At 38.0% G+C, this 23,147-nt stretch overlaps 1 protein-coding gene across 1 annotated transcript; it reads left to right on the top strand.

Moving 5' to 3' along the window:
* Positions 1–8,412: 8,412 nt before the first annotated feature.
* On the top strand, positions 8,413–9,039 carry LOC140819201 (uncharacterized). Its single transcript, XM_073179210.1, has one exon. It carries the CDS (start codon positions 8,413–8,415, stop codon positions 9,037–9,039), a length of 627 nt encoding a protein of 208 aa, XP_073035311.1.
* The last annotated feature ends 14,108 nt before the right edge of the window (positions 9,040–23,147 follow it).

Below are 23,147 nucleotides of genomic sequence, written 5' to 3'. Positions count from 1 at the left end.
ATCCAACCACCCCAAGAACCTCAGCCACGTGGGATTAAGTATCACTATGAATCTCTCAGAAGGAATCGAGTTCCAACTTTCGATGGGAACCCAGATCCGGAAGTCAGTCACAACTGGCTCAAGAACGTTGAAACGCAACTACATCTACTGGAGGTACCGGAAGAATTGAGAGTGGAAGTCGTGACCCCGTTATTGGAGGATCGGGCTAGGAAATGGTGGGAAACTGTGTCGCTACCTTTAGCTGAAGTAGAAGATATCACGTGGCAAATTTTCAAAAGAGAATACTTGAAACAATACTATCCGGCCGAGTTTCGTCTACAAAAGCTGAATGAGTTTGAGAATTTCAGACAGTCACCAGATATGACGGTAATGGAGTACACGTCAAAATTCAACGATTTAGGAACTTACGTTCCGACAATCATGTCAGATGAGACGTTAAAAATGCACCGCTACAAGAAAGGACTAAACAGCCGAATTCAGTCGGCACTGGCAGTGTACAAACCAAGCAGCTTTGCGGACTTGATGGGCGCTGCAATGAGTGCAGAAACCGATATCAAGCGACGAGAAGAAGAAAACAAGAACAAGAGACCATTGAACAATCAATCCACGCAGAATAATCTCAAGTTCAAGAAACCAAATTATTCAGGAGGGTCCTTCAAAGGAAGTTTTGGCAGTAATGGTAGCACCGAAGGAAAATGGTGTGACACATGTCGACAAAAACATATTGGGGAATGTTATCGGAAGACAGGCGCTTGTTTCAAGTGCGGGAAGGTGGGCCATAGAATTAAAGACTGTCCAGACAACAAGGACAAAGGGTCGGGGCCCAACAAACAACATGAAAACAAGACAAATGCTCGGGTTTATGCCATAACCCAAGAGGAAGCCGATAATAGCAACGAAGTTGTGGCAGGTACCATCTTACTCAATAAAATGCCTGCATATGCTTTGTTTGATTGTGGTGCCACCCATTCGTTTGTGTCTAGAAGATATGCTAAGAAGCTTAAACTTGAGCATGATATTCTTAGTGAACCGTTAAGAGTAGCAACACCGGCTAGTAAAATAATCGAAACTCACAAAGTATATCGAAACTGTAAAATTTGCATCGGCAAACAAACTTTTGAAGTAGAATTGATTCAACTCAATATGGTGGAGTTTGACATCATTCTTGGAATGGACTGGTTAGCTAAGAACCATGCCATAGTAGACTGTCAGAAGAAAGAAATTAGACTTCAAACTCCAGCAAAGAGGGAAGTCTTATTTCACGGGAAATCCAAAGAAAGAAGATCCCTACTGTCAGCCTCACAAGCCTGGAAGGATATAAAGGGAGGAGAAGATATTTACCTAGCTGTACTTAATGAAGTTAAAGGAGAAGAAGTTCCAAAGTTGGAAGAAATTTCAATTGTTAAAGAATTTCCAGACGTTTTTCCCGAAGAATTACCAGGAGAGATACCCGATAGAGAAGTAGAATTTGAAATCAACTTCGTCCCTGGTGCTGTACCAATCTCTAAAGCACCATACCGAATGGCTCCAGCTGAATTAAAAGAGCTGAAGGATCAACTGCAAGAACTACTGGACAAGAAGCAGGTTCGCCCCAGTGCATCACCGTGGGGAGCCCCAGTGCTTTTTGTAAAGAAAAAGGACGGAAGCATGAGGCTATGTATCGACTACCGGGAGCTAAACAAGATCACCATAAAGAATAAGTACCCACTCCCGAGAATGGATGATCTTTTCGATCAGTTAAAAGGAGCTAAAGTTTTCTCAAAACTTGATCTCAGATCAGGTTACCATCAGTTAAAAGTCAAAGCAGAAGATATCCCTAAGACTGCTTTTAGGACAAGGTATGGGCACTGCGAATTCACGGTAATGCCGTTTGGTCTAACCAATGCTCCTGCAGCATTCATGGATCTTATGAACCGAGTATTCAAACCGTATCTCGATAAGTTCGTGGTAGTGTTCATAGATGACATCTTGGTGTACTCACCAAGTGAGGAAGAACATAGTGAGCATCTGCGTCTTACTTTGCAAACATTACGAGAGAAAGAACTCTTTGCCAAATTCAAGAAGTGTGAATTCTGGCTGAAAAGTGTGGCGTTCCTAGGTCATATAATCTCAGAACAAGGGGTGTCAGTAGACCCTAAGAAAGTGGAGGCAATTAAAGATTGGCCTCGCCCTAAAACAGTGACAGAGATAAGAAGTTTTCTGGGATTAGCAGGCTATTATAGAAAATTTGTAGAAGGATTTTCGTCAATAGCTATCCCACTCACTAAACTTATTCAGAAAAATTCGAAATTCATTTGGAATGAAGCTTGCGAAAAGAGTTTTGAAACCCTGAAGACAAAACTCTCATCCACACCAGTACTGATTCTTCCCGAGGATGGTAAGAATTTTACCATTTACAGTGATGCTTCAAAGGGAGGGTTAGGGTGTGTGCTTATGCAAGAGGGTCAGGTAATTGCGTATGCCTCACGACAATTGAAACCATACGAGCAGAATTACCCCACTCATGATTTGGAGCTAGCCGCAGTAGTATTCGCGCTTAAAATCTGGAGGCACTATCTCTATGGAGTAAAATGCGAAGTTTTTACTGATCACCAGAGCCTTAAGTACATTTTCACTCAGAAGGAATTAAACATGAGGCAAAGAAGGTGGATGGAACTTCTCAAAGATTACGATTTGGTAATCAGCTATCATCCGGGAAAAGCAAATAAAGTGGCAGATGCATTGAGTCGGAGGAACCCCGGAAAAGTGAGCTTATCGTCATTATCAGTGCAACCAGGTCTCCAAGAGACCATCAAACTAAAACAAAGTCAAGACACCAATATCTTCAAGATAAAGGAACAAGTTCAGGAAGGAAAGATTCCAGAATTTCAAATTGATAAAGATGGTATCCTTTGGATGAAAGGGCGATTATATGTGCCAGACATCGATGGAATTCGAGAAGAGGTGATGGCCGAGGCACATAAATCCAAATTTTCAGTACATCCAGGAAGCACCAAGATGTACAGGGATTTGAAAAATAACTACTGGTGGAATGGAATGAAGAAAGACGTAGCGGTCTTTGTTGCAAAGTGTTTAGTCTGTCAACAAGTCAAGGCGGAACATCAGCGACCTGGAGGGCTTCTGCAGCCATTAGAAATACCCGAGTGGAAGTGGGATAATATATCTATGGACTTTGTAGTCGGGTTACCAAAATCGAGGCAGGGTCATGACGGAATCTGGGTAATCATTGACAGATTAACCAAGTCTGCCCATTTCTTGCCAGTACGGATGAATTATAACTTGGATAAGTTAGCTACCCTGTATATGGATAATATAGTGAAACTACATGGAGTGCCGGCAATTATATTGTCTGATAGAGATCCAAGATTCGTTTCAAGATTTTGGAAAAGTTTTCAAAAGGCCATGGGAACCAAAGTTACGCTCAGCACGGCCTATCATCCTCAGACCGACGGTCAAACTGAGAGGACAATTCAGACCCTTGAAGACATGTTGAGGGCATGTGCATTGGATTTTCATGGAAATTGGAGTGAGCATTTACCGTTGATAGAGTTTTCCTACAATAATAGTTACCACAGTAGCATCGAAATGGCTCCGTACGAGGCACTGTATGGTCGAAAATGTAGATCGCCCTTATACTGGGATGAAGTCGGAGAAAAAGCTATCACCGGGCTAGAGCTCATTCAAATAACTGTCGATAAAGTAGCCATAATCAAAGAAAGACTCAAGGCAGCTCAGGACAGACAAAAGAGTTGGGCTGATTTGAAAAGAAGGCCTTTGGAACTAGAGATCGGAGAAAAAGCTTACGTCAAAGTCTCTCCCATGAAAGGAGTAGTTCGGTTCAGCAAATCCGGCAAGTTGAACCCAAGATATGTGGGACCGTTCGAAATACTGGATAAGGTGGGAAATTTAGCTTATCGACTGGCTTTACCGCCGGAGATGTCCAGAATACATAATGTTTTCCACATCTCACAACTACGAAAATATGTCCCGGACCCGAATCATGTACTTAAAGTTACACCTCTAATGATCGAAGGTAATCTGAACGAGGAACTCAAATATGAAGAAGTCTCTATTCGAATAGTGGACACCAAAGACCAAGTGTTGAGGCACCGAACAATACCTTATGTCAAGGTACAATGGTCAAATCATACTGAAAGAGAGGCAACTTGGGAACTCGAAGAAAAGATGCGGTCGCAATGCCCTCACCTATTTGAATGATCAAGTTAATGCAAGTTTCGAGGACGAAACTTTCAATAAGGAGGGAGGGATGTGAGAACCCGAAAATTTCGACCGAAGCAAATCAAGTAAGTAATATAAAAATTATTTAAAATGAGTTCAGTAATTTTTATTTTAACTAAACAACTGGAATAATAACTTAAATCTCATCAAATTTAACTCGAGAAAGTAGATTCTAAGCTCGGGGATTAGCTCAACAGGAGGTCAAGCTACAAGTAACCGTATCCATTTAAGTGTTGCCAAGGGAGGAGTAAAACCCCAGCTCAAGGACACAATCTTTCAGCTCAAGGAAGCTCAACTATGTTTGTCCTAAAATGAGAGCTAAAGGATTGGACAAGCTAATGGTGCAAGAAATGATCTTTGAGGAAATCCATGGAAGAGCTAAAGGATGAGCTAAGAGATCAAGACACAATAATGATGCAAGAAATGGCTTTTGATGCTTGGTATGGAGCTTGATGATTTAATAACCTTTGACCACCATTACTCCATTTCTTGGAGGCCAAGGGGACGGCTAAGGGGAGGCAAAGGGGCAAGGGATTTTCTATAAATAGGACTCTAGGATGATAGAAAAGGTTACCCCAAGAAAACCTCAAAATTTCGGCTTCTTCCCCCCTTCTCAAACCACTCGGCCGAAATTTCAAGGAAGAAAAGAAGCTCGGGCGATTGACGTGCTGGAGTTTTGCGTCATCATACTGTCGAAGTGAAAGCAGTATTTTTGAAAAATACGCCGAGGTGCTGCCGGAATTCCAAGAAAGAATTTCATATAACAATTCAAGTAAGTGGGCTTTTGATATGTATTCGTTTGTATTTTTAAACTTGAATATGTATATCATGACATGCATGTATGTGTGTCTTCATTTTCGAAAATTGCTAAGACATTCTGTTTAAAATTTCGATCGATTATGTGTTCTCTTCTATGCTTCGAAATTCTTTGATTCCGCTGTGTCAGTATGAAAACTCTGAAATCTGAAAATCTGAAAAGTTCTGTCTGATAAGTCTGAAATCTTTGTTGCACTGTTACGATTCGAATTTGAAATGGGACGAGAATTGTGATTCTGTTCGGCCCCCATTGGTGGGTATAAAACCATGTTCTGTTCGGCCCCCATTGGTGGGTATAAAACCATGTTCTGTCTGGCCCCCATTGGTGGGTATAAAACCATGTTCTGGCCTCACCCCTTAGAGGACTAACATATTGGGGACAATTTGACCATGGAAATGAGATGAGTAACAGTGTTCTGTCTGTTCTGATATGTTCTGTTCCGAATTGAAATGATCTGTATTGCTTCTGTTTTGTTCTGAATCATTTGATAAGTTATGTCTCTTATTCGATTCGTTTCCGTTGTGCCAAGTTAAGAATATTAGTTTTGAAAGTATGTTAAAGAAATGTTTTAAGGAATTAAGTTCTATATGTATCTTTGGAATCGATCGACCCCCACTTGCTGAGTGTTTCCCAAAACACTCACCCCTTACAAATTTCAAATAAGAATGAGGAGCAACTGAATGAGGAAGAGCAAGATGCTTTCTGGGGTTGGTGAATCAGAGATCAAGATCAGAATTCAACATTTTACTTTTCTTTCGTTTCCGCTATTAGAAACTCTGATGTATTTTATTCCTTTGTCATTGTAAGACAATATTTCATTTATGAAAAAGACTGGTTTGATTTGATACGAGGCTTTATTGTTTTCAATTTAATTGTTAAACAATGCCGGATGTCACCGATGCTTCGGACTCGGGGCGTGACAGGGTGCGTTCCTCTCTTCTCTAAGATGTTTCATCTCCTCCCTTAATCTTTGTATCTCTTGTCTCCGAGCTTCACGATCCTCTCCTGGAGGAGGATTGTTGTCTTGTCTTTGGGCCAAGACTTGTTCGACAGTTGTTGTGATCAGCCGGACGAGCTCGGCCATGTTGGACGTTGGTTGATTATCCTCTCCCGATCGACTCCTGGTACTTGCCATCTTATCTCTTTTACAAAAATTCCCACAGACGGCGCCATTGATGATACCAACTTTTTCCTGGGTTCGGTCTGGTGAGCTTGAACTTCAGATCAACATTTGGACCGGAGCGGATGGAGAACCACCGGTTTGGTACAGACTAAGGGGTAGTGGAAAGTGTCGAGAATTTTCCGGACACGACCACTTCGATCTCTTGATTGGATTTAGGAACGGAGAAAAAAAAAATGAGAAGATTCGATAAGTAATAGTGGATATATCCCCCTCCAACCTGAAACATATGTGGGTATTTATAATGGTTGAGAGGATTTCTTCCCATAGCGTGTCGAAATCTATTTTAGGTAAATTTCCTTATTAAATTCTTCTCCCCTTACTACCAGTCCGGGCCGGATTCCTCGCCACCTCTGACCATGTGGCGAGATTCTAGCACATTTAAAGATTATTCACGCAATCCTTCTCCAATCACGGCCAGTCCGGATAGGACTCCTCGCTACATCTAATCATACGGCGAGATTCTAGCCCCTTTAAAGATTATTCACGCTTTTGACATGTGACAGTTCTTAGGATAGAAACAAGCTCGGGCTTGGGACTCCTGTCACGAGCATCTGTGCTTGACATAACCCTACTCCGATCGCTGATTGGGGTCGAACACATGTGATTCGACTATCCGGACTCGGCCACTAGTGCTCGGCCATAAGTGCTTGGCCGAGCACTAGTGCTCGGTCACAGGTGCTCGGCCATAAGAGCTTGGCCGAGCACTAGTGCTTGGCCACCAGGGCCTGGCCGAGCACTAGTGCTCGCCCATCAGTGCTAGTGCTCGGCCACTAGTGCTCGGCTAGGGCTGGCCACTTGTGCTAGTGCTCGGCCGATCGCTGCCCTGGTGACAGAGCTCGACCGGGCACCAGGGCTCGGTCATCAGGGGTGCGGCTGGGCTTGGTGTTCGACCGTCGTTTATAGATGATATCGAATTTGGACGAGTCATGCCCGATGGGTTACGTTTAAGGTCCTCGGGAAGGAAACCCATGCGCGGTGGAATATTTTGGGGGCATCATATATATTCCAAAAGATTTAATCGTGTGGTCCTAAATGAGTCAAATGTATTTTTTCACGTTATTATATTGATGTGGCTTTCCTTATAGCCGTTGAATATATAGTTAGGACGTGTTAAGATCGAACTAATATGATGTACTTATATATATATATATATATATATATATATATATATATATATATGTGTGTGTGTGTGTGTGTGTGTGTGTGTGTGTGTGTATCATTGAAGATAGGAAAATTATAATTTTAATCATATAAATTGACTTGTTTTAGATTTAGATGGTCGAAATATTGTTTTTATCTTCTAATTTGAATTTTTTTCCTTTAGTTTGTCTTTTTCGACCAAAGACAATAAAACCATCGAATATTGTTTATTTGACATATATTTTTATTTAATGGCTAATGTAGTTATAATAGAACAAATATTATATACATTAAAATCCACATAAATAAAAATAAATGAAAAAAATGACAAGTTTTTTTACTCTTATTTTGAAATATCAAGCATTTCTTAATTTATGTATTTAATTAATATAATTTAATTCGACTTCAAAAAATAAAATTATATATATATATATATATATATATATATATATATATATATATATATATAAATAAAATTAAACTTAGGCATCTCATACTAACTAACTTTGAAATGACAATGTGTTGCTAATTTTTTTTTTATAGTTTTATCTTTTATAATATTTGTTAGCTAACTTTGCTGGTGGTTTTATTAATAATATTTGTGTATCTCTTTATATTTTTCTATTTTTCTCTAACTTACTCAACGTAAAATATTTCAGTTCTTTCGTTCCAATTCTGAACTTGAGGTGTGAATTTTAAATCTGTTGACATATTAGTATATTAGTATATTAGTAAGCGTATTAACGCTTTCTAGGTATAAACGCAAACCTATAAATAGTGCAAGTAGTTGTACTCAAATACATTTTTTTTCATTCTCTCAATAAATCAGTTTCCTTCTGGATCTCCGAGCACGAACTTCTACATGGTATCAGAGCAAAGAAGTTTGAGCTAGAGCTAGAGATCCAGTTGAATTTCGCGTGACTGTTGCTTGCCATAGATCGTGTTTGATTTCCGAGCTGCAATTGAGGATTGTTTGATTTCCGAGCTGCAATTGAGGATTCAATTCTGATTTCTCTGCTTCGATCCTAAAGTCATGGCAAATCCTAACAATTTCAACGATCCGATGACAATTCATGCTTCGGACACTCCAGGTTTAAATTTAATTAATGAGCAGTTAACTGGAGTAGAGAATTACGGCATTTGGAGTAGGGCTATGCTAATTGCATTGCGTGCGAAAAACAAAGTATCGTTCATTGATGGTACATGTAGGCGACCAATGACAGGGAACCTAATGTTGCAACAATGGGAACGCTGCAATGCTTTAGTACTGTCCTGGATTATGAATTCAGTATCGAAGGAGATCTTTGGCGGGATAGTGTATGCCACCGAGGCTTCGGTTGTGTGGGTAGATCTTAAGGATCAATTTTACAAGGTGAATGGTTCCAGAATTTTTGCATTACATCGTGATATAGGTCGGTTGGTACAAGGTAATAACACTGCCTCAGCTTATTATTGCAAATTGAAACATTTGTGGGATGAATATGCATCGCTGGTCACTCTGCCATCTTGTGAATGTGCTACGGCAAGGCAATATGTTGAGCATAACCAACAACAACGCTTACTTCAGTTTTTGATGGGCCTAAATGAAAGCTATGCTCCCATTAGGAGCATCAATCATGATGTCACAAGAGGAATCGCATCGATCCCTCACTTCGAATGAAACTCAGGCATCAGTTTTTTATTCCATGCAAAATAAGGATAAGACAACAGAGTCCAAACGAGTTTTGAAGTGTGACTATTGTCACTGGACTGGACACACGATCGATTACTGTTTTCGTCTTCATGGTTATCCACCGGGGCATAAGTTGTATAAGCCTCAACAAGGGAAGCCTTACAATAAGAAGTTTGGCAAAGACCTTCAAAAATCAACAAAGGTGCAGAACGAAGTAAATTTGGTGGAGGAAGGATTTGCTGAAAAACCACAATCAAGCACACCCATTGGTGCCCAAGTATTTACAACTGCACAATATGAAGAAATCCTGAAGTTGCTTGGCAATTCGAAGAGTCTTCAATCAAACACTCAGCCAGTGGTGAACATGGCAGGTAACAACTCACATTTACATCATGTCTCTTATTCTTGGATTGTGGATACAGGAGCAAATGAGCACATGGTTGGAGATATTTCTTTGTTGCAAAATTCAAAGGTCATAGCAGATTCCACCAAATCTGTAAGAATGCCGAATGGTAGTCAAGCTTGCATAAGCAGGATAGGACAAGTACCTATAACCAATACCCTTACACTCGACAATGTGCTTTATATTCCCAATTTCAGATTCAACCTCTTGTCCATTTCCAAATTCACCAAGCATCACCACTGTTTTGTTACCTTTTATCCATGCTTTTGTTTGTTTCAGGACCTCAAGACTGGGAGGATAATGGGGATTAGTAGAGAAGAGGGTGGACTATATCATTTTGCTCCAAATTGCCTACCAACACAGAAATTAGGTTTTTTCCCTTTTGAAACAAGATGTAACACTTTGACAGTAGACAAGCCTTTTATTTCTCAATCTTATGTTAGTTTGCATTGGCATAAACGATTGGGTCATATGTCTTTTCTTAGAATGAAGCTACTGCCATTTATATCTGATGTTGATGCATTGCCACATTGTCCCATTTGTCCTATATCGAAGCAATCTAGGCTAAGTTTACCATCTAAAAGTCACACTAAAACTTTTCGTGTGTTTGAATTAATACACATGGACATATGGGGACCGTTCAACACTCCCACATATAATGGAGAAAAATACTTCTTGACAATTGTAGATGATTTCTCTAGAGGAACATGGGTGTTCCTTATGCATTCTAAACTTGATACATTTGGGATGATTCGTTTTTTTCTTGCTATGGTTGACACTCAATTTTCGACCAAGGTTCAAATCATTAGGACTGATAATGCAACAGATTTCTTCAACTCTAGTTGCAAGAGCCTTTTTCAATCTCTTGGGATAGTTCACCAAAGCTCTTGTCCATACACTCCTCAGCAAAATGGATTGGTAGAGAGAAAACATAGACACATTCTCGATGTGGCTAGATCATTGAAATTTCAGTCCTTCATTCCGTTGAAATACTGGGGAGAGTGTGTGTTGACAGCGGTTTATCTTATCAACCGAACTCCTACCCCTGCTTTGAACCATAAAATACCATTTGAAGTCCTTCTTCATAAGCCCCTGCATTTGAGCATCTACGGACATTTGGATGCTTGTGTTATGTGTCTGCTCTCCCAGTAGGACATAAGTTTGCTCCTAGAGCTGCACGTTGTGCTTTCTTGGGTTATTCGAATGTACAAAAGGGTTATAAAGTTCTAGACTTGCAGACAAAACGAGTGTTTGTCTCTAAGGATGTGACATTTCATGAGGATATATTCCCTTTTTTGACTGAACATCACAAGCTCAAATTTTTCCATGTACTACTCCTTTTGTGGAAAATGACTTTCCTTCTGTCAATCCTGAAGCTATTGATTCTACCCCTGTCACTCATTCTGAGATTCCTCATGATCCACCATTACGAAGGTCTTCAAGGACCACTGTCCCTCCTATTGGGTTAAAGGATTTTTCTTGTTCACAACTGCCCAAAGCCAACTCAACTGTTTGTTCTTACCCCATATCTAAGTACTTGACATATGCTAATTTTTCTCTCTCGTACCAAGACTATATTGCTGCTATGTCCTCCGTTACAGAGCCGAACTCTTATCATGAGGCCATTACAGACCAAAGTTGGAATGATGCTATGGCCTTGGAATTGGCAGCATTAGAAAAGAATCATACTTGGGATGTGGTTGACTTGCCATTAGCTGTCAAACCAATTGGGTGTAGATGGGTGTATAAGACTAAATTTAAACCTGATGGGACAGTGGATCTATTCAAAGCGAGACTTGTGGCTAATGGCTATACACAGCAGCCAGGAATCGATTTTCATGACACATATTCTCCCACGGCAAAGATAGTGACTATTAGGTGTTTCTTAAAAGTGGCAGCCATCAATCGTTGGCCGTTGTTGCAGATGGATGTCACTAATGCATTCTTGCAAGGGGACTTAGATGAAGATATATATATGACTCTCCCAGAAGGATACAAAGTGCAAGCAAAGCACAAAGTTTGCAAATTAAGGAAGTCATTGTATGGATTACGGAAAGCCTCTCGACAATGGAATGCTAAGTTTGGGGCTATTATGTTTGAAGCAGGCTTCCGTCAATCTCCACATGATTATTCATTGTTTGTTAAAAATGAACCAAGCTATATCACTCTTCTTCTCGTCTACGTAGACGATATCATCATCACTGGAAGTAGTCCAAAGGCAATCCAAGACATTCAATGTTTTTTACACTCCAAGTTGCAAATCAAAGATCTTGGCAATCTGAGATATTTTTTGGGGATTGAAGTTGCAAGGTCCAAGGAAGGAATTTATTTGAATCAACGAAAGTATGCACTGGAACTAATTGCAGAAACAGGGGTAGCAGGTGCTCGGCCGTATGGTACCCCAATGGAGCAGAATAAGAAGTTCACAAGTCATGAATTGGATATTATTATGCATAAATCTGGTGATGACAATTCTAAAGATATCTTGTTGAGGGATGCAAGTGTATATAAACGCTTAGTAGGCCGACTATTATATATGACAATTACAAGGCCAGATATTTGCTATGCAGTGCAACACTTAACTCAGTTTATGCACGCACCGAAGCAGTCACACATGGACGCAGCAATTCGTATAGTCAGATACCTCAAGAAATCACCTGGTTTAGGTTTCATGTTATCAGTGAATGAATTCCCATCTCTTTCTGCCTATTGTGATTCGGATTGGGCTTCATGCCCGATGACACGTCGGTCTCTCACAGGATATTGTGTTAAATTAGAGGGCTCATTGTTATCTTGGAAGACCAAGAAGCAACACACCGTTTCCAGATCTTCGGCAGAAGCCGAGTATCGCTCAATGGCTTCAACTACCTGTGAGGTTGTGTGGATTTCTGGATTATTATCGGATATGGGTATGAAGTTGTCAGCTCCAACTACCCTTTATTGTGACAATACGGCTGCCATACACATTGCGGCAAATCCAATGTATCACGAACGCACAAAGCATATCGAAATCGATTGTCATTTGGTGCGTGAAAAGGTTAAAGATGGAACAATAATTACTGCTCATATTCCTACCACCGAGCAACTAGGTGATATCTTTACTAAAGCACTGGGCAGCCCACAACATTCTTATTTGATATCCAAAGTTGGTGTGCGTGATCTTCACCAATCTAGAAATGGTAGTTAATGTACCTTTTGTTTTGTAATTTTTTTCTTCCTTTTCTCTCAAGGTTGCTTTGTCAGTATGGTTGCAACCTTGAAGGGGGGATGTTGACATATTAGTATATTAGTATATTAGTAAGCGTATTAACGCTTTCTAGGTATAAACGCAAACCTATAAATAGTGCAAGTAATTGTACTCAAATACAGTTTTTTACATTCTCTCAATAAATCAGTTTCCTTCTGGATCTCCGAGCACGAACTTCTACAAAATCGAATTCATTCAAATCCTTCAATCAACACGTAACCTTAACAGTTTTGATATTTTTAGGAAAACGTCTCTTGAATTAAAGAGACTTTAATTGAAATATAAAGTCAGTATCAAAAAAGAAATATATTATATTATATAAAATCTAAGTGCGAAGCTTTTTTTTCTTGCTTAGGCAAGGCAAGAGTGACAGAGATATGAGGTAGAAAGCATCAATACATACGTGTAAAATCTCTCTTCATATTCGGTCAATTTTTTATTTTTAAGATGATATTCAGTCAAATTTAGTATATAATTTATATGAATTTTCCGTTGAAAAATTGAATAAAAATATCAAACATATGATAAAATCTCATTTAAAAATTATACTGAAGCTTATGAAAAGAATGCAACTTTGGGATCCAAATATGAAAATATTAAGTTTACTATTTTACTAAAAACTATAATTGGTTCAAACAATTCAATTTAAATATTTTAAATCACACAATAACTAAAAAAAAATATTTATGTCACTCTTAGTATATATGAGTACTTATTGTTATGAGCAGGGGTGAAAAAAATTTCGAATTTTCGGTGTACCGAGGTTATCGTACCGAAAAATACCGAATTTATCGAAATTTTAGGTATACATAAATTTTCGGTACGGTAACGATATGAAATTTGAAATATTGGTATATGTCAATATCGAAATAATATATATAAATTAAAAAATATATAATATTTTTAAACAATAAAGTTAAACTTTAAAAAAATATAAGGTATTTATTGGTTATAAAACATAAGTATCGATACTGTATCAAAATAAAGAATTTAACTTCTGTTTGGACTCATCGTGTTGGAATAGTTCAAATCAAAGTTCAGTGAATCAACTCGACTCATAGTTGAGAATTTATACTGTTGAGAAATCTTATCTCTGTCGCCTAACCTTACAGCTAGCTAGAGAACTGAATGCTGGGCATCGACTTATTAAAAAGCTGACAGGCTTCAGAAATCACAGAACCTCAAACATTGTTGCAAAGATAGCGAATGAAGAAGTCACACATGTTGCGGTTGAAGTTTATTGGTGTTCATTGATGTCTTGGATCTCCGCACATGTTGTGGTTGTTGTTTATTCTCTTGATTGATTTATTTTGTATATATCTTTCTGGGTCTCTTTGACTGTCTCGAGGGATTTGTTTATTATTGGTGATCAGTGTCTTTGGAATTACAAGAGAATTAATTTTTTTATATATATTTTCGGTATGACGGTATTTTACTGATACCGTACCGAAACTTCAGCATACCGATGAAAAGTCGGTATGGTAAAAGTATCATTTTTCTCATACAGGTAGTTTCGGTACGGCATACAGTATCCGAAAATTTGGTACGGTATACCGTACCGACCACCTCTAGTTATGCGGAAATTATTCGATCAATGATTAGAAGAACTTAAAATTTATTAGAATCGGACACACAACAATTATTCTGATATCAATTTTATGATTGATTATCAATCGATTTAAAATTTTTTAAAAAATTTACAACCAAACATAACACATTGATCGCTCTCCATCTAGAACAGTTATTGCTCCTGAACAATAATTTATCAATAAGTTATAAATTCTCAAAAACTTATTTTTTCACAACCCTTATTGGTATTTCAAGTTTTCAAGTCTAGATCTTTTTGTTGATCCCACCAATATTTTTATTATTCTCACAAACGTTATCCCAATCAATCCATTTATTTCCCTTTAGAATACCCACCGATTTCCCACTTTTTGTGCACACAACTTACCAAGAATATTCATACAACTCACGTACGAATGGTGGAGGGGCCTAAAATGTGACATCCATTTATTCGAATTATTATTAATTAATATATAAATCGAAACTAGTTTAAATCAACAGCGAAAAATAACTTTAAATGGAACTCGGGTTTAAAAAAAATTCGACATTACTTTCCCGTAAGTAGAATATATCAAAAAATTTAAAAACCTGTAAAATAAAAATGAGTCAAGGACGACGCTAGTGAATTCATAAACAATCACATCCAAGTGTTGGCCAGACATATAACAAGTAACAAACAACAGTTCAAACAAGCCGACAAGGCTCCAAAATAACATAAACTAACTCCAGTCAAACAACAACAAATCCAAATAAGCATACAGATATATATGACATCTCCCCGTGAAGAAAAAAAATTTGACATAAAACTGACAAAGACTTCAATTCATATAAATAGACTAACTGAGATATTCCAAACTGACAGGACAACAACCATCTGACCTCACTCACGAGCTCCACTTGCGGATCCTCCTCCTGGTGCTGCAAAACTGAGACTTACCATGGTGCCCAATAGCAGCCACAACAGCCCTCAGTAAATAATTGATGTTATGATTATGGTATGAAACAATTAAGCAACAACAATAATAATAAATCATGCATAAACATAGATAAAAATGAGATATGAAACGTATGAACATGGATTAATAACAACGAGCCAACTGGAACTAATAAACGGTATGATAAAAACAAGAGAATTGCTAGAACTATAATACACAAGAGAGCTGCATCGTCATGCAGCTAAACCGCTCTAGCAAGTATGCGAGGTATGTGGTGTTGTGCTTAAACAAACGATGTAACAAGAATGACACACTATCTGATATTCCGAGAGCCAATGAAAAGGCAGCCGCCGTCAACGCGAACTGCTGATGCGGCTGCTGACGATTCTCTCATTTCCTTTCTTCTAGCGCAACTGAACAGAATTGTTTATCTCAATATCAGCGTTCACCCCAAGGGCTGCACTAACAATCGAGATTGTTCGATCATATCTACGATTTTAGGTTTATCAATATATACCTATCATCCACGTTATGATCCCGAGATATAAAACAAGTGTCGATTAAAAATGAACAACATTTACGGGTAACGAGAAATGATAAGGCTAAATATGTATGCTATAACAACATGCCCTATACTAAATTTCATAAATATCTCGAGTAAATGACCATATAATCAACAAGACATTATAACAACTCACATAATTCACCGAATCACAGATGTAGTCGGAGCAGGGAGGGGCGATGGGTTGGCGAAGTAGGTTTTTCTTTCTAAAAATTAGTAATTTGTGTTTGTTTATACTAGTTTTTTTATTTATTTTTTACTTGTATGTTATTTTAACTTTATATTTATTTCATATAATTTAATTTCTACGATATTTTAATTCAATGTATTTCATATAATTTAATTTCTACGATATTTTAATTCAATGTATTAACATTAATACTGTGTTGTTCCCAATTCGATAAATTCGAATTTGTTAGTGTATTTACTTGGTTGATACAATGGAAGCCTAATTGGATCAAGACAAACTTTAGAATGCGTGCACTCAAGTTTTTAATTGTTTTTGTTCAAACATACTGTCATTCTAATAGAAAATTATTTTATTTTTCTCCCAACTTAGGGATTTTTTTTAAAAAAAAATTAAATGAAATTGTTTGAAAAAATATTCAAGTTTCAATTTTGTTTTATAATTTTTCAATTTTTATTTTAGTATATCATATATTTTATATAAAATTCTAGAAGACAATGATAATAAAACTGTAGTAGGTATCTTGTGAGACGGTCTCACGAATCTCTATTTGTGAGACGGGTCAACCCTACCGATATTCACAATAAAAAGTAATAATTTTAGTATATTTTTTCACGTATGACCCAAAAAAAAGGTCAGTCTCACAAAATACGACCCGTGAGACCGTCTCACACAAATTTTTACCATAAAACTGATAGTAGATTCCGATAACTTATAGCATACATCAAGGTATCAAGTGTTGCTTGAGTTCTCGTATTCTAGACCAATTGTCACAAAACCCGTCTCCCAAATAAAAAATAACTAATTTTTGACCCGTGCCCTATATAAATTAAGATATTATAATCTCTATCTTCATTTAAAAGAGGCAATTTTCAAAATTTCATGGATCTTAGACCCAAAGCAATTTTAACACGTAAATACTTCATAAACTTCGTGTTTAGCAAGGATGGTGCCGTGGGATAGAGGCAATGCCTTATAAATTCAATTTCTTTATAATTAATGGAATATTTTAGCAAAGAGAAAAAAACGTAAAAAACTTTCTAGTTTCTCCCTCCTAGTTTTTAAATCTTATTCGATAAAGTTAAAATAAAAACGTGGAAATCAAATTGATCTGAATCTCTTTGTGTGAATATTCAAAATGACGATCATTATCTCTACAAATTCTTATCAGATCATTTTGTGCATTTTGTTTCACACTCAATATTTTGTATTAGAACATATTTGATTTGTATATTGTTTGTAAATTTTTAGTAGTTTATTTTTGGACACATTGTAGTTGTTAAAGATTTGTTAGGATTTTCAGCTCAATTAGGTTGTTGAACCGAGTTGAAGTGGATTTGTATAAAGGATTATACTAATCAAATCTTCTAATAGAATTCTTCTGGAAATATAAGAAGGGAAGACATATAAGTTTTGTCTTTGAAATTTTATAAACAAATTATTGACTCTATTTACTTTTAGATTATATGTATTTACATTTTATGATTGCTTAAAGTATATCAGTTCACTTTTTTTACCACAAGCTTTTTCCACACTTTAAAATTGTTTTAGTCGCTTTTAGTATCTTATCTGATTGAAAATTGAATTTGAACTGCTAATTCAGTTTGACTTTACAAGTTATTCGCAAAATATTTTAAAGTGTTTTATTTACCTCATCTCTGAAAACATTTGCCGAACATAAAATTGTGAATGTTCTAGGCACATGATTGATGATTACTAAAAATGTCGTCCGAATTCATTGATTGTCATGGATCCATAATCACTTTTGAAGATGATGCTAAATGTAAAACTATGAGTAAGATTAAGATTATTTATTTTAATATTATCATTACATATGTACTCTTAGTTTTATGCTATAATTTGATTAGAATCAATCAATTATGTGATATTGGATACATTGTAGAGTTTCACAAACACACGTTCACAATAAAGAATTCTCCTGGTAATGTTGTGTTTACTGGAATAAGAACTGGTAACACTTATAAAGTAGGTTGTCACGTTGAACAACCATATGATCCTACATATTTTCTTGTTATTAATTTTAATAAGATTTGATTGTGGCATAAGAGGTTAAATCAACTGAACTTCAAAACCTTTTCCGGTATGTGATTTGGTCATTGGTGTGCCCAAAATTTAGTATTTAGAAAACAATATGTACTGCATGCCAGCTCGAAAAACAATCAATTTTCAAAAATAAATGATGTAACTCTTCAGCCCGATGCTTAGAATTACTGTGCATGGATTTTTTGTTCCAATATCAGTAATGAGCTTAAGGGGAATGATATACATTATTTCATTATTGATGATTTTTCAAGATTCACTTGGGTAATTTTTCAAAAGTCAAAATATCAAACTTCTACTCAACTAATCAAAATTTTAAAATTTCTTCAAAATGAGAAAACCTTTATGACTGATAGGATAAAGAATAATCGGGGCACTATATTTTTTTAAAAAAATCCTTTTATCCTATCTATATAATCAAGAAATCAGACATGAGTTAACAGTAGGAAGGTTCCTTCAAAAAAGTGGTGTTGCTGAGAGAAGGAATACAATCTTAAAGGAAGCAGTTCGAAATATGCTAGATGATTCAATAATTTATCAAATATTTTGGCATGAAGCAGTTAACAATGCATATTATACTCAAACAGATCAATGATTAATAAGAATCGTGTAAAAACACCTTATGAGATTTGGAATGACAAATGACCGACGATTTCGGTTGGGATTAATTCTAGCAAGCGGACTAGGTCAAGTTATAGTAAATGGACGAACAGTCTAAGTATCGATCCCACAGAGACTATTTTTTAATTACTAAGATTCAATTATTTTATTTAATCTAGGCAAGTGATAACGAGCGATTTGATTATTGTTTCAACCAAATAAATTTTGAACTAATTTATGCGAATTTAAGAACTAAATCAAATATCAGAGAGGCTTGGAATTTTGGGGATTTTCAAATTTAAATAAAATGACCGAGAACACACGATGGTAACAAACTCTGATTAAATTCAAGCACTGGAATTATTCGACTAGCAATTATTCGAAGTCACGATGTAATCCTCTAATTTAATTATAAACATATTTCTAGAATTTATAATCATGTTTTCATTTAACAGTCCAATTATTTCTAATTGAATTTAATTAAACAAAAACGCATGCATCAACGATAGAATTACAGCTGTCGCCTAAAATCGTACACTGAAACCGAATACTATTTCTAGTCGGTTTAACCGTGTGTTGATTAATATTTTTGAAGCTAATTCCAATCTATTCCCTTTCGAGTCAAGATCGAACAACAAACATGCAATTAATTGGCCAAATCAAAAGCACGAAAATTACGCAAACATTAATCAATAACATGAAATAACTGATGAATTAAACGATCCAACGAATAAACAAAATCAGTCGTTTGTCCCTATCGTGGTCCCGATCACAAGAAAAACTACTCCATAAATTCAAAACTAAAATCAAATTTAATGTTTGAATTCATGTTTGAAGAATAGAAAATAAAAGAGAAGAGAAATCTCAATGACGGTGCGCGGATCTTGCGTGTAAATTGCGCTGTTTTCGCCCAAGTCGTCGCCGTCTTTTTCGGTGCTCAAAGCTTGCGCCTTTTCTCTCCAAAAGTCGGCTGCCCTCCAATATTCAACAACCCTTTTTTTTGTGTTAGGTTTTCCTTTCTATTCCTCCAAAATCACGAACAAAATCTTTGCCAAATTCTCGATCTGATATCATGTACACGGACCCCGTGCCTGCATCCGGAGGGAGGTCCGTGTAGACTCTGTATTTTTCTTTCTCGAGCATGGCTGACACGGACCCTGTGCAGGGATCCGTCTGGACACTGTAAGTTGGGTTCTCGGGTGATGAGGGACACGGACCCCGTGTAGGGGTCCGTCAACAGGTCCGTGGAGACTCGGCTTTTCTCTTCTTTGGGGGTTGATGTGCACGGACCCTTAGACGGGGTCCGTCTTTGGGTCCGGGTGCTCTCTTGAGAAACTTTCCTATTTTTCCGGGTATTTCGTGACATGGCACTGCGAGCTTGACTTTTCTTTCATTCCTTTGGCTTTCACCATAATGAGACGAATTAAGCGCGAAACTCGGAATAAAAATGCCAGATAAGCACGAATACGACAAAATAAGATCTCTAAAATGCTATATAATTCGTGCTTATCAACTCCCCCACACTTAACCCTTGTTCGTCCTCGAACAAATCAGACAAAAAATAAAGATGAAAATATTTCAGATTCAGAACTCAAGTACCACAATCAAAACTTCTCAATTTGTCAAACTCTTTCACCCCCAGTCAAAAGATCACGCTTCGCATATCACAAGATTCGTTTTCGTTGCAATTTAAGATTCAAACATTTACCCAGTCAAGCTCAACAGAACAAAATGTGTGTAGTGTGTAGGTCAGACTCGTACTCATCTCCAGCTACTTGGTTTCATGATCACTTATTTTCATTTGTCATCGAAACGCCCCATATGCTTGACTTTCATACCCCTCTCTACTAAATGTTGAACGACAGTGACTTGGTTAATAGGTCTTTTTAAGCTTATAATGTAAGGCCAAGGCTCACGGCTACAATAAAAGATAGGGCATCAAAAGTGAGATACAATAAACATTATTCCTGTAGCACATTCATTCAACCTTCGACTCGTCAACAGTTACTGTCTTTTCATCATTTTCAGAGCTCTAGTGTTTCCTTTTCTTTCTCATTGTTCATCAACTTTCACCCACAGATTTTTTTTTTTTTTCATGAATAAAAATTCATCGACTCCTTCACACATATTTCTTCAATCCATAGGAGTAATTCAAACATTTCAATGTGCACAGGAGTGTTATTTTTCTCACATGTAGGTAGGAAAAAGTGTATAAGCTATGATTCAGGTAGTTGATGTGGGACATTGAATAACTGACGAATGGGGGCTAACTGTGTGTCATTGACACACACCATTCGATTTTTTTTTTCAGGCTCAAAAGGGGTTACTAGGGACAATGAATGATGTGTCGGTCAAGCTTGAAAGGCTCAAACGGTCCAAAGATCGCCTAAGTCATCCCTAAGTCACCATCGATCGTATTTTCGCTTCGAGGGCTAATCAGACAAGTTCTAGGGATCGTTGTTCGATTTTTTTTTTTTTTTAAGCTCACAATTCACCAATTCACTATCAATGAGTAAAAGTTTGACCACGTGCATCGAACAAAATGTTGGTATAGAACTGGTTCATGTTAGACTCTCTCCTTGAAACTACGACTCCTCTCACTCAATACTAGGCATGAAACAATTTTCCGGGTGATCCAAAATCTAACAAATTAATCCGATTATCAAGTGAAACAAGAGTTCTTAGTCTAAGAATAGTTCCATCCTACGTGAAAAGTGTTGTTCAGTGTTGTGCAACGATGTGTAAAAAGACTGACCCACCCCCACACTTTGACAACGACACTGCCCTCAGTGGAACATGATATAATATGAAGTAGCAAGAATGCGAAAACAAATACACTTCCCTGGTTACATGTCGGGTGGTGGTGGGAAGGGGTAGAAATCAGCAAATCCTGAAAGAATGACATCGAGTACAACAAAAACCGTAAAATGGAATAGATAAAGCATGCAAACACTCCAATAAAGTCTAAATGATAAGAAACGTGAAGAGCATGTTTCAACATATCAAAAATAGCATACGAACAAACTGACGAAGGTCAGAAAAAACGAATACAATCGCCCACATAGTCTAAAATAAAACTACTCCTCATCGTCTGACCCCAGCTCTAAGTCATCGAAGGCATCTAGTGTAGATCTGTCCCAAGGTGGTGCATAAGCGTCGGGGGACTGTTGCTCGAGTCGAGCCAAGCGGGTGCGAATGTCGTCCATACAATCAAAAATGGCTGAGAAGACCTGGCGGGTACCTCTCGGTGCGCTCTGTCGTGGTGGCACATGATACTGAGGGCCGGCTCTGGCATCCATAGCTGCTTCTTCTCCAACTCTATCTTCCCGGATGCGCTCATCTGCTGTAGGTGGCGGCACTGGTGGGTCACGGGGATGGTGGTCGATATGTCGACTCTCAGGGTTCTGATACCAAGCGCCCTGCCTGAAAATGAAATACATCCCCTGCATGGCCTGAGGGGTGAGCATCTGTGTAGAAGTGGGGGCGAGGGACGTCTCGCCGGTGAGATCGACGCCGTAGGCCGCTAAAATCCTGGAGATGATGATCGGAAAAGGTGCATATGGGCGCTTGTTCTTGGTGGGGTTAATATGTGCGACAGAGCGCATATGTGCGAGTATGATCGAAGCCACCGGAATCCCAGGAATAGCCCCCAACCCATTCAACATTTTATCGATAATGTATAAATCTATAATTCTGACCTCGTTGTTCCCTGGTTTCCTTGGTACAATGTTAGCTCCCGTGAAATAACAGATTAAGCGATCAAGCAACGGGAGGGAAGTGGGCAGGACGCTCCGGCGAGACCCGGTCTGAGAAGTGGAGTAGTCAAGATGTTGTCGGGCCTCGGGGATCCGAAAGGTGATGTCAGAGAAGAACATATCCAGCTGGTTATGACCTACCGGGGGGCCCTCATTCGGTACATTCAACAGATTTGCTAGATAGTTAGTATCAAACTCGATAGGCACCCCTTTTACGAAAGTGCGGATGTGTTGCAGCCCCGTAGTACTCTTGTCGTCAAAGTTGGCATAAAATTGCCATACCAACTCTGGGAAGTAGGGACCGGTGATGTCCAACAGTGGTCCCCAACCAAACTTATCGAATTCAGCCCGAATTGGTACCTCGTTATCAATCCGGGGGTGGATAGACTTTTCAACAATCATAGCTTTCTCCTGCATGGCCGAGTACCATTCAGAGTTCTCGAGGGATGTGAATCTGGAGGCATCAAACTCCACTCTGGCGCGGCGAGATGACGAGGAAGCCTCGCTTCGCGCACGCTTACTCGTGAACCGACGAGGATGCATTTCTAGAACAAGAGACTTTATCCGAATACTCTACAAATTCAGGCGCAACAAACTCCAGACCAAACAACCCAATCACTGATCCCCACTCACCAAACGAAACGAACAACAAGACATAAAACCCCAGCAATTCAATATCGATAATCCAAAGATTTAATCCAATTATTCCCAACCAATGCAATTTGATCCCAACGCACCGTTACGCAGTCCACAACAATATCCTTAACAATAATGACCGAT

This window comes from Primulina eburnea, chromosome 18 (genome assembly GCF_022965805.1).
Source record: "Primulina eburnea isolate SZY01 chromosome 18, ASM2296580v1, whole genome shotgun sequence".
Lineage (NCBI taxonomy): Eukaryota > Viridiplantae > Streptophyta > Magnoliopsida > Lamiales > Gesneriaceae > Primulina > Primulina eburnea.
The sequence above is the reverse complement of the archived record's forward strand: the minus strand, read 5'-3'. Positions and strand labels throughout refer to the sequence as shown.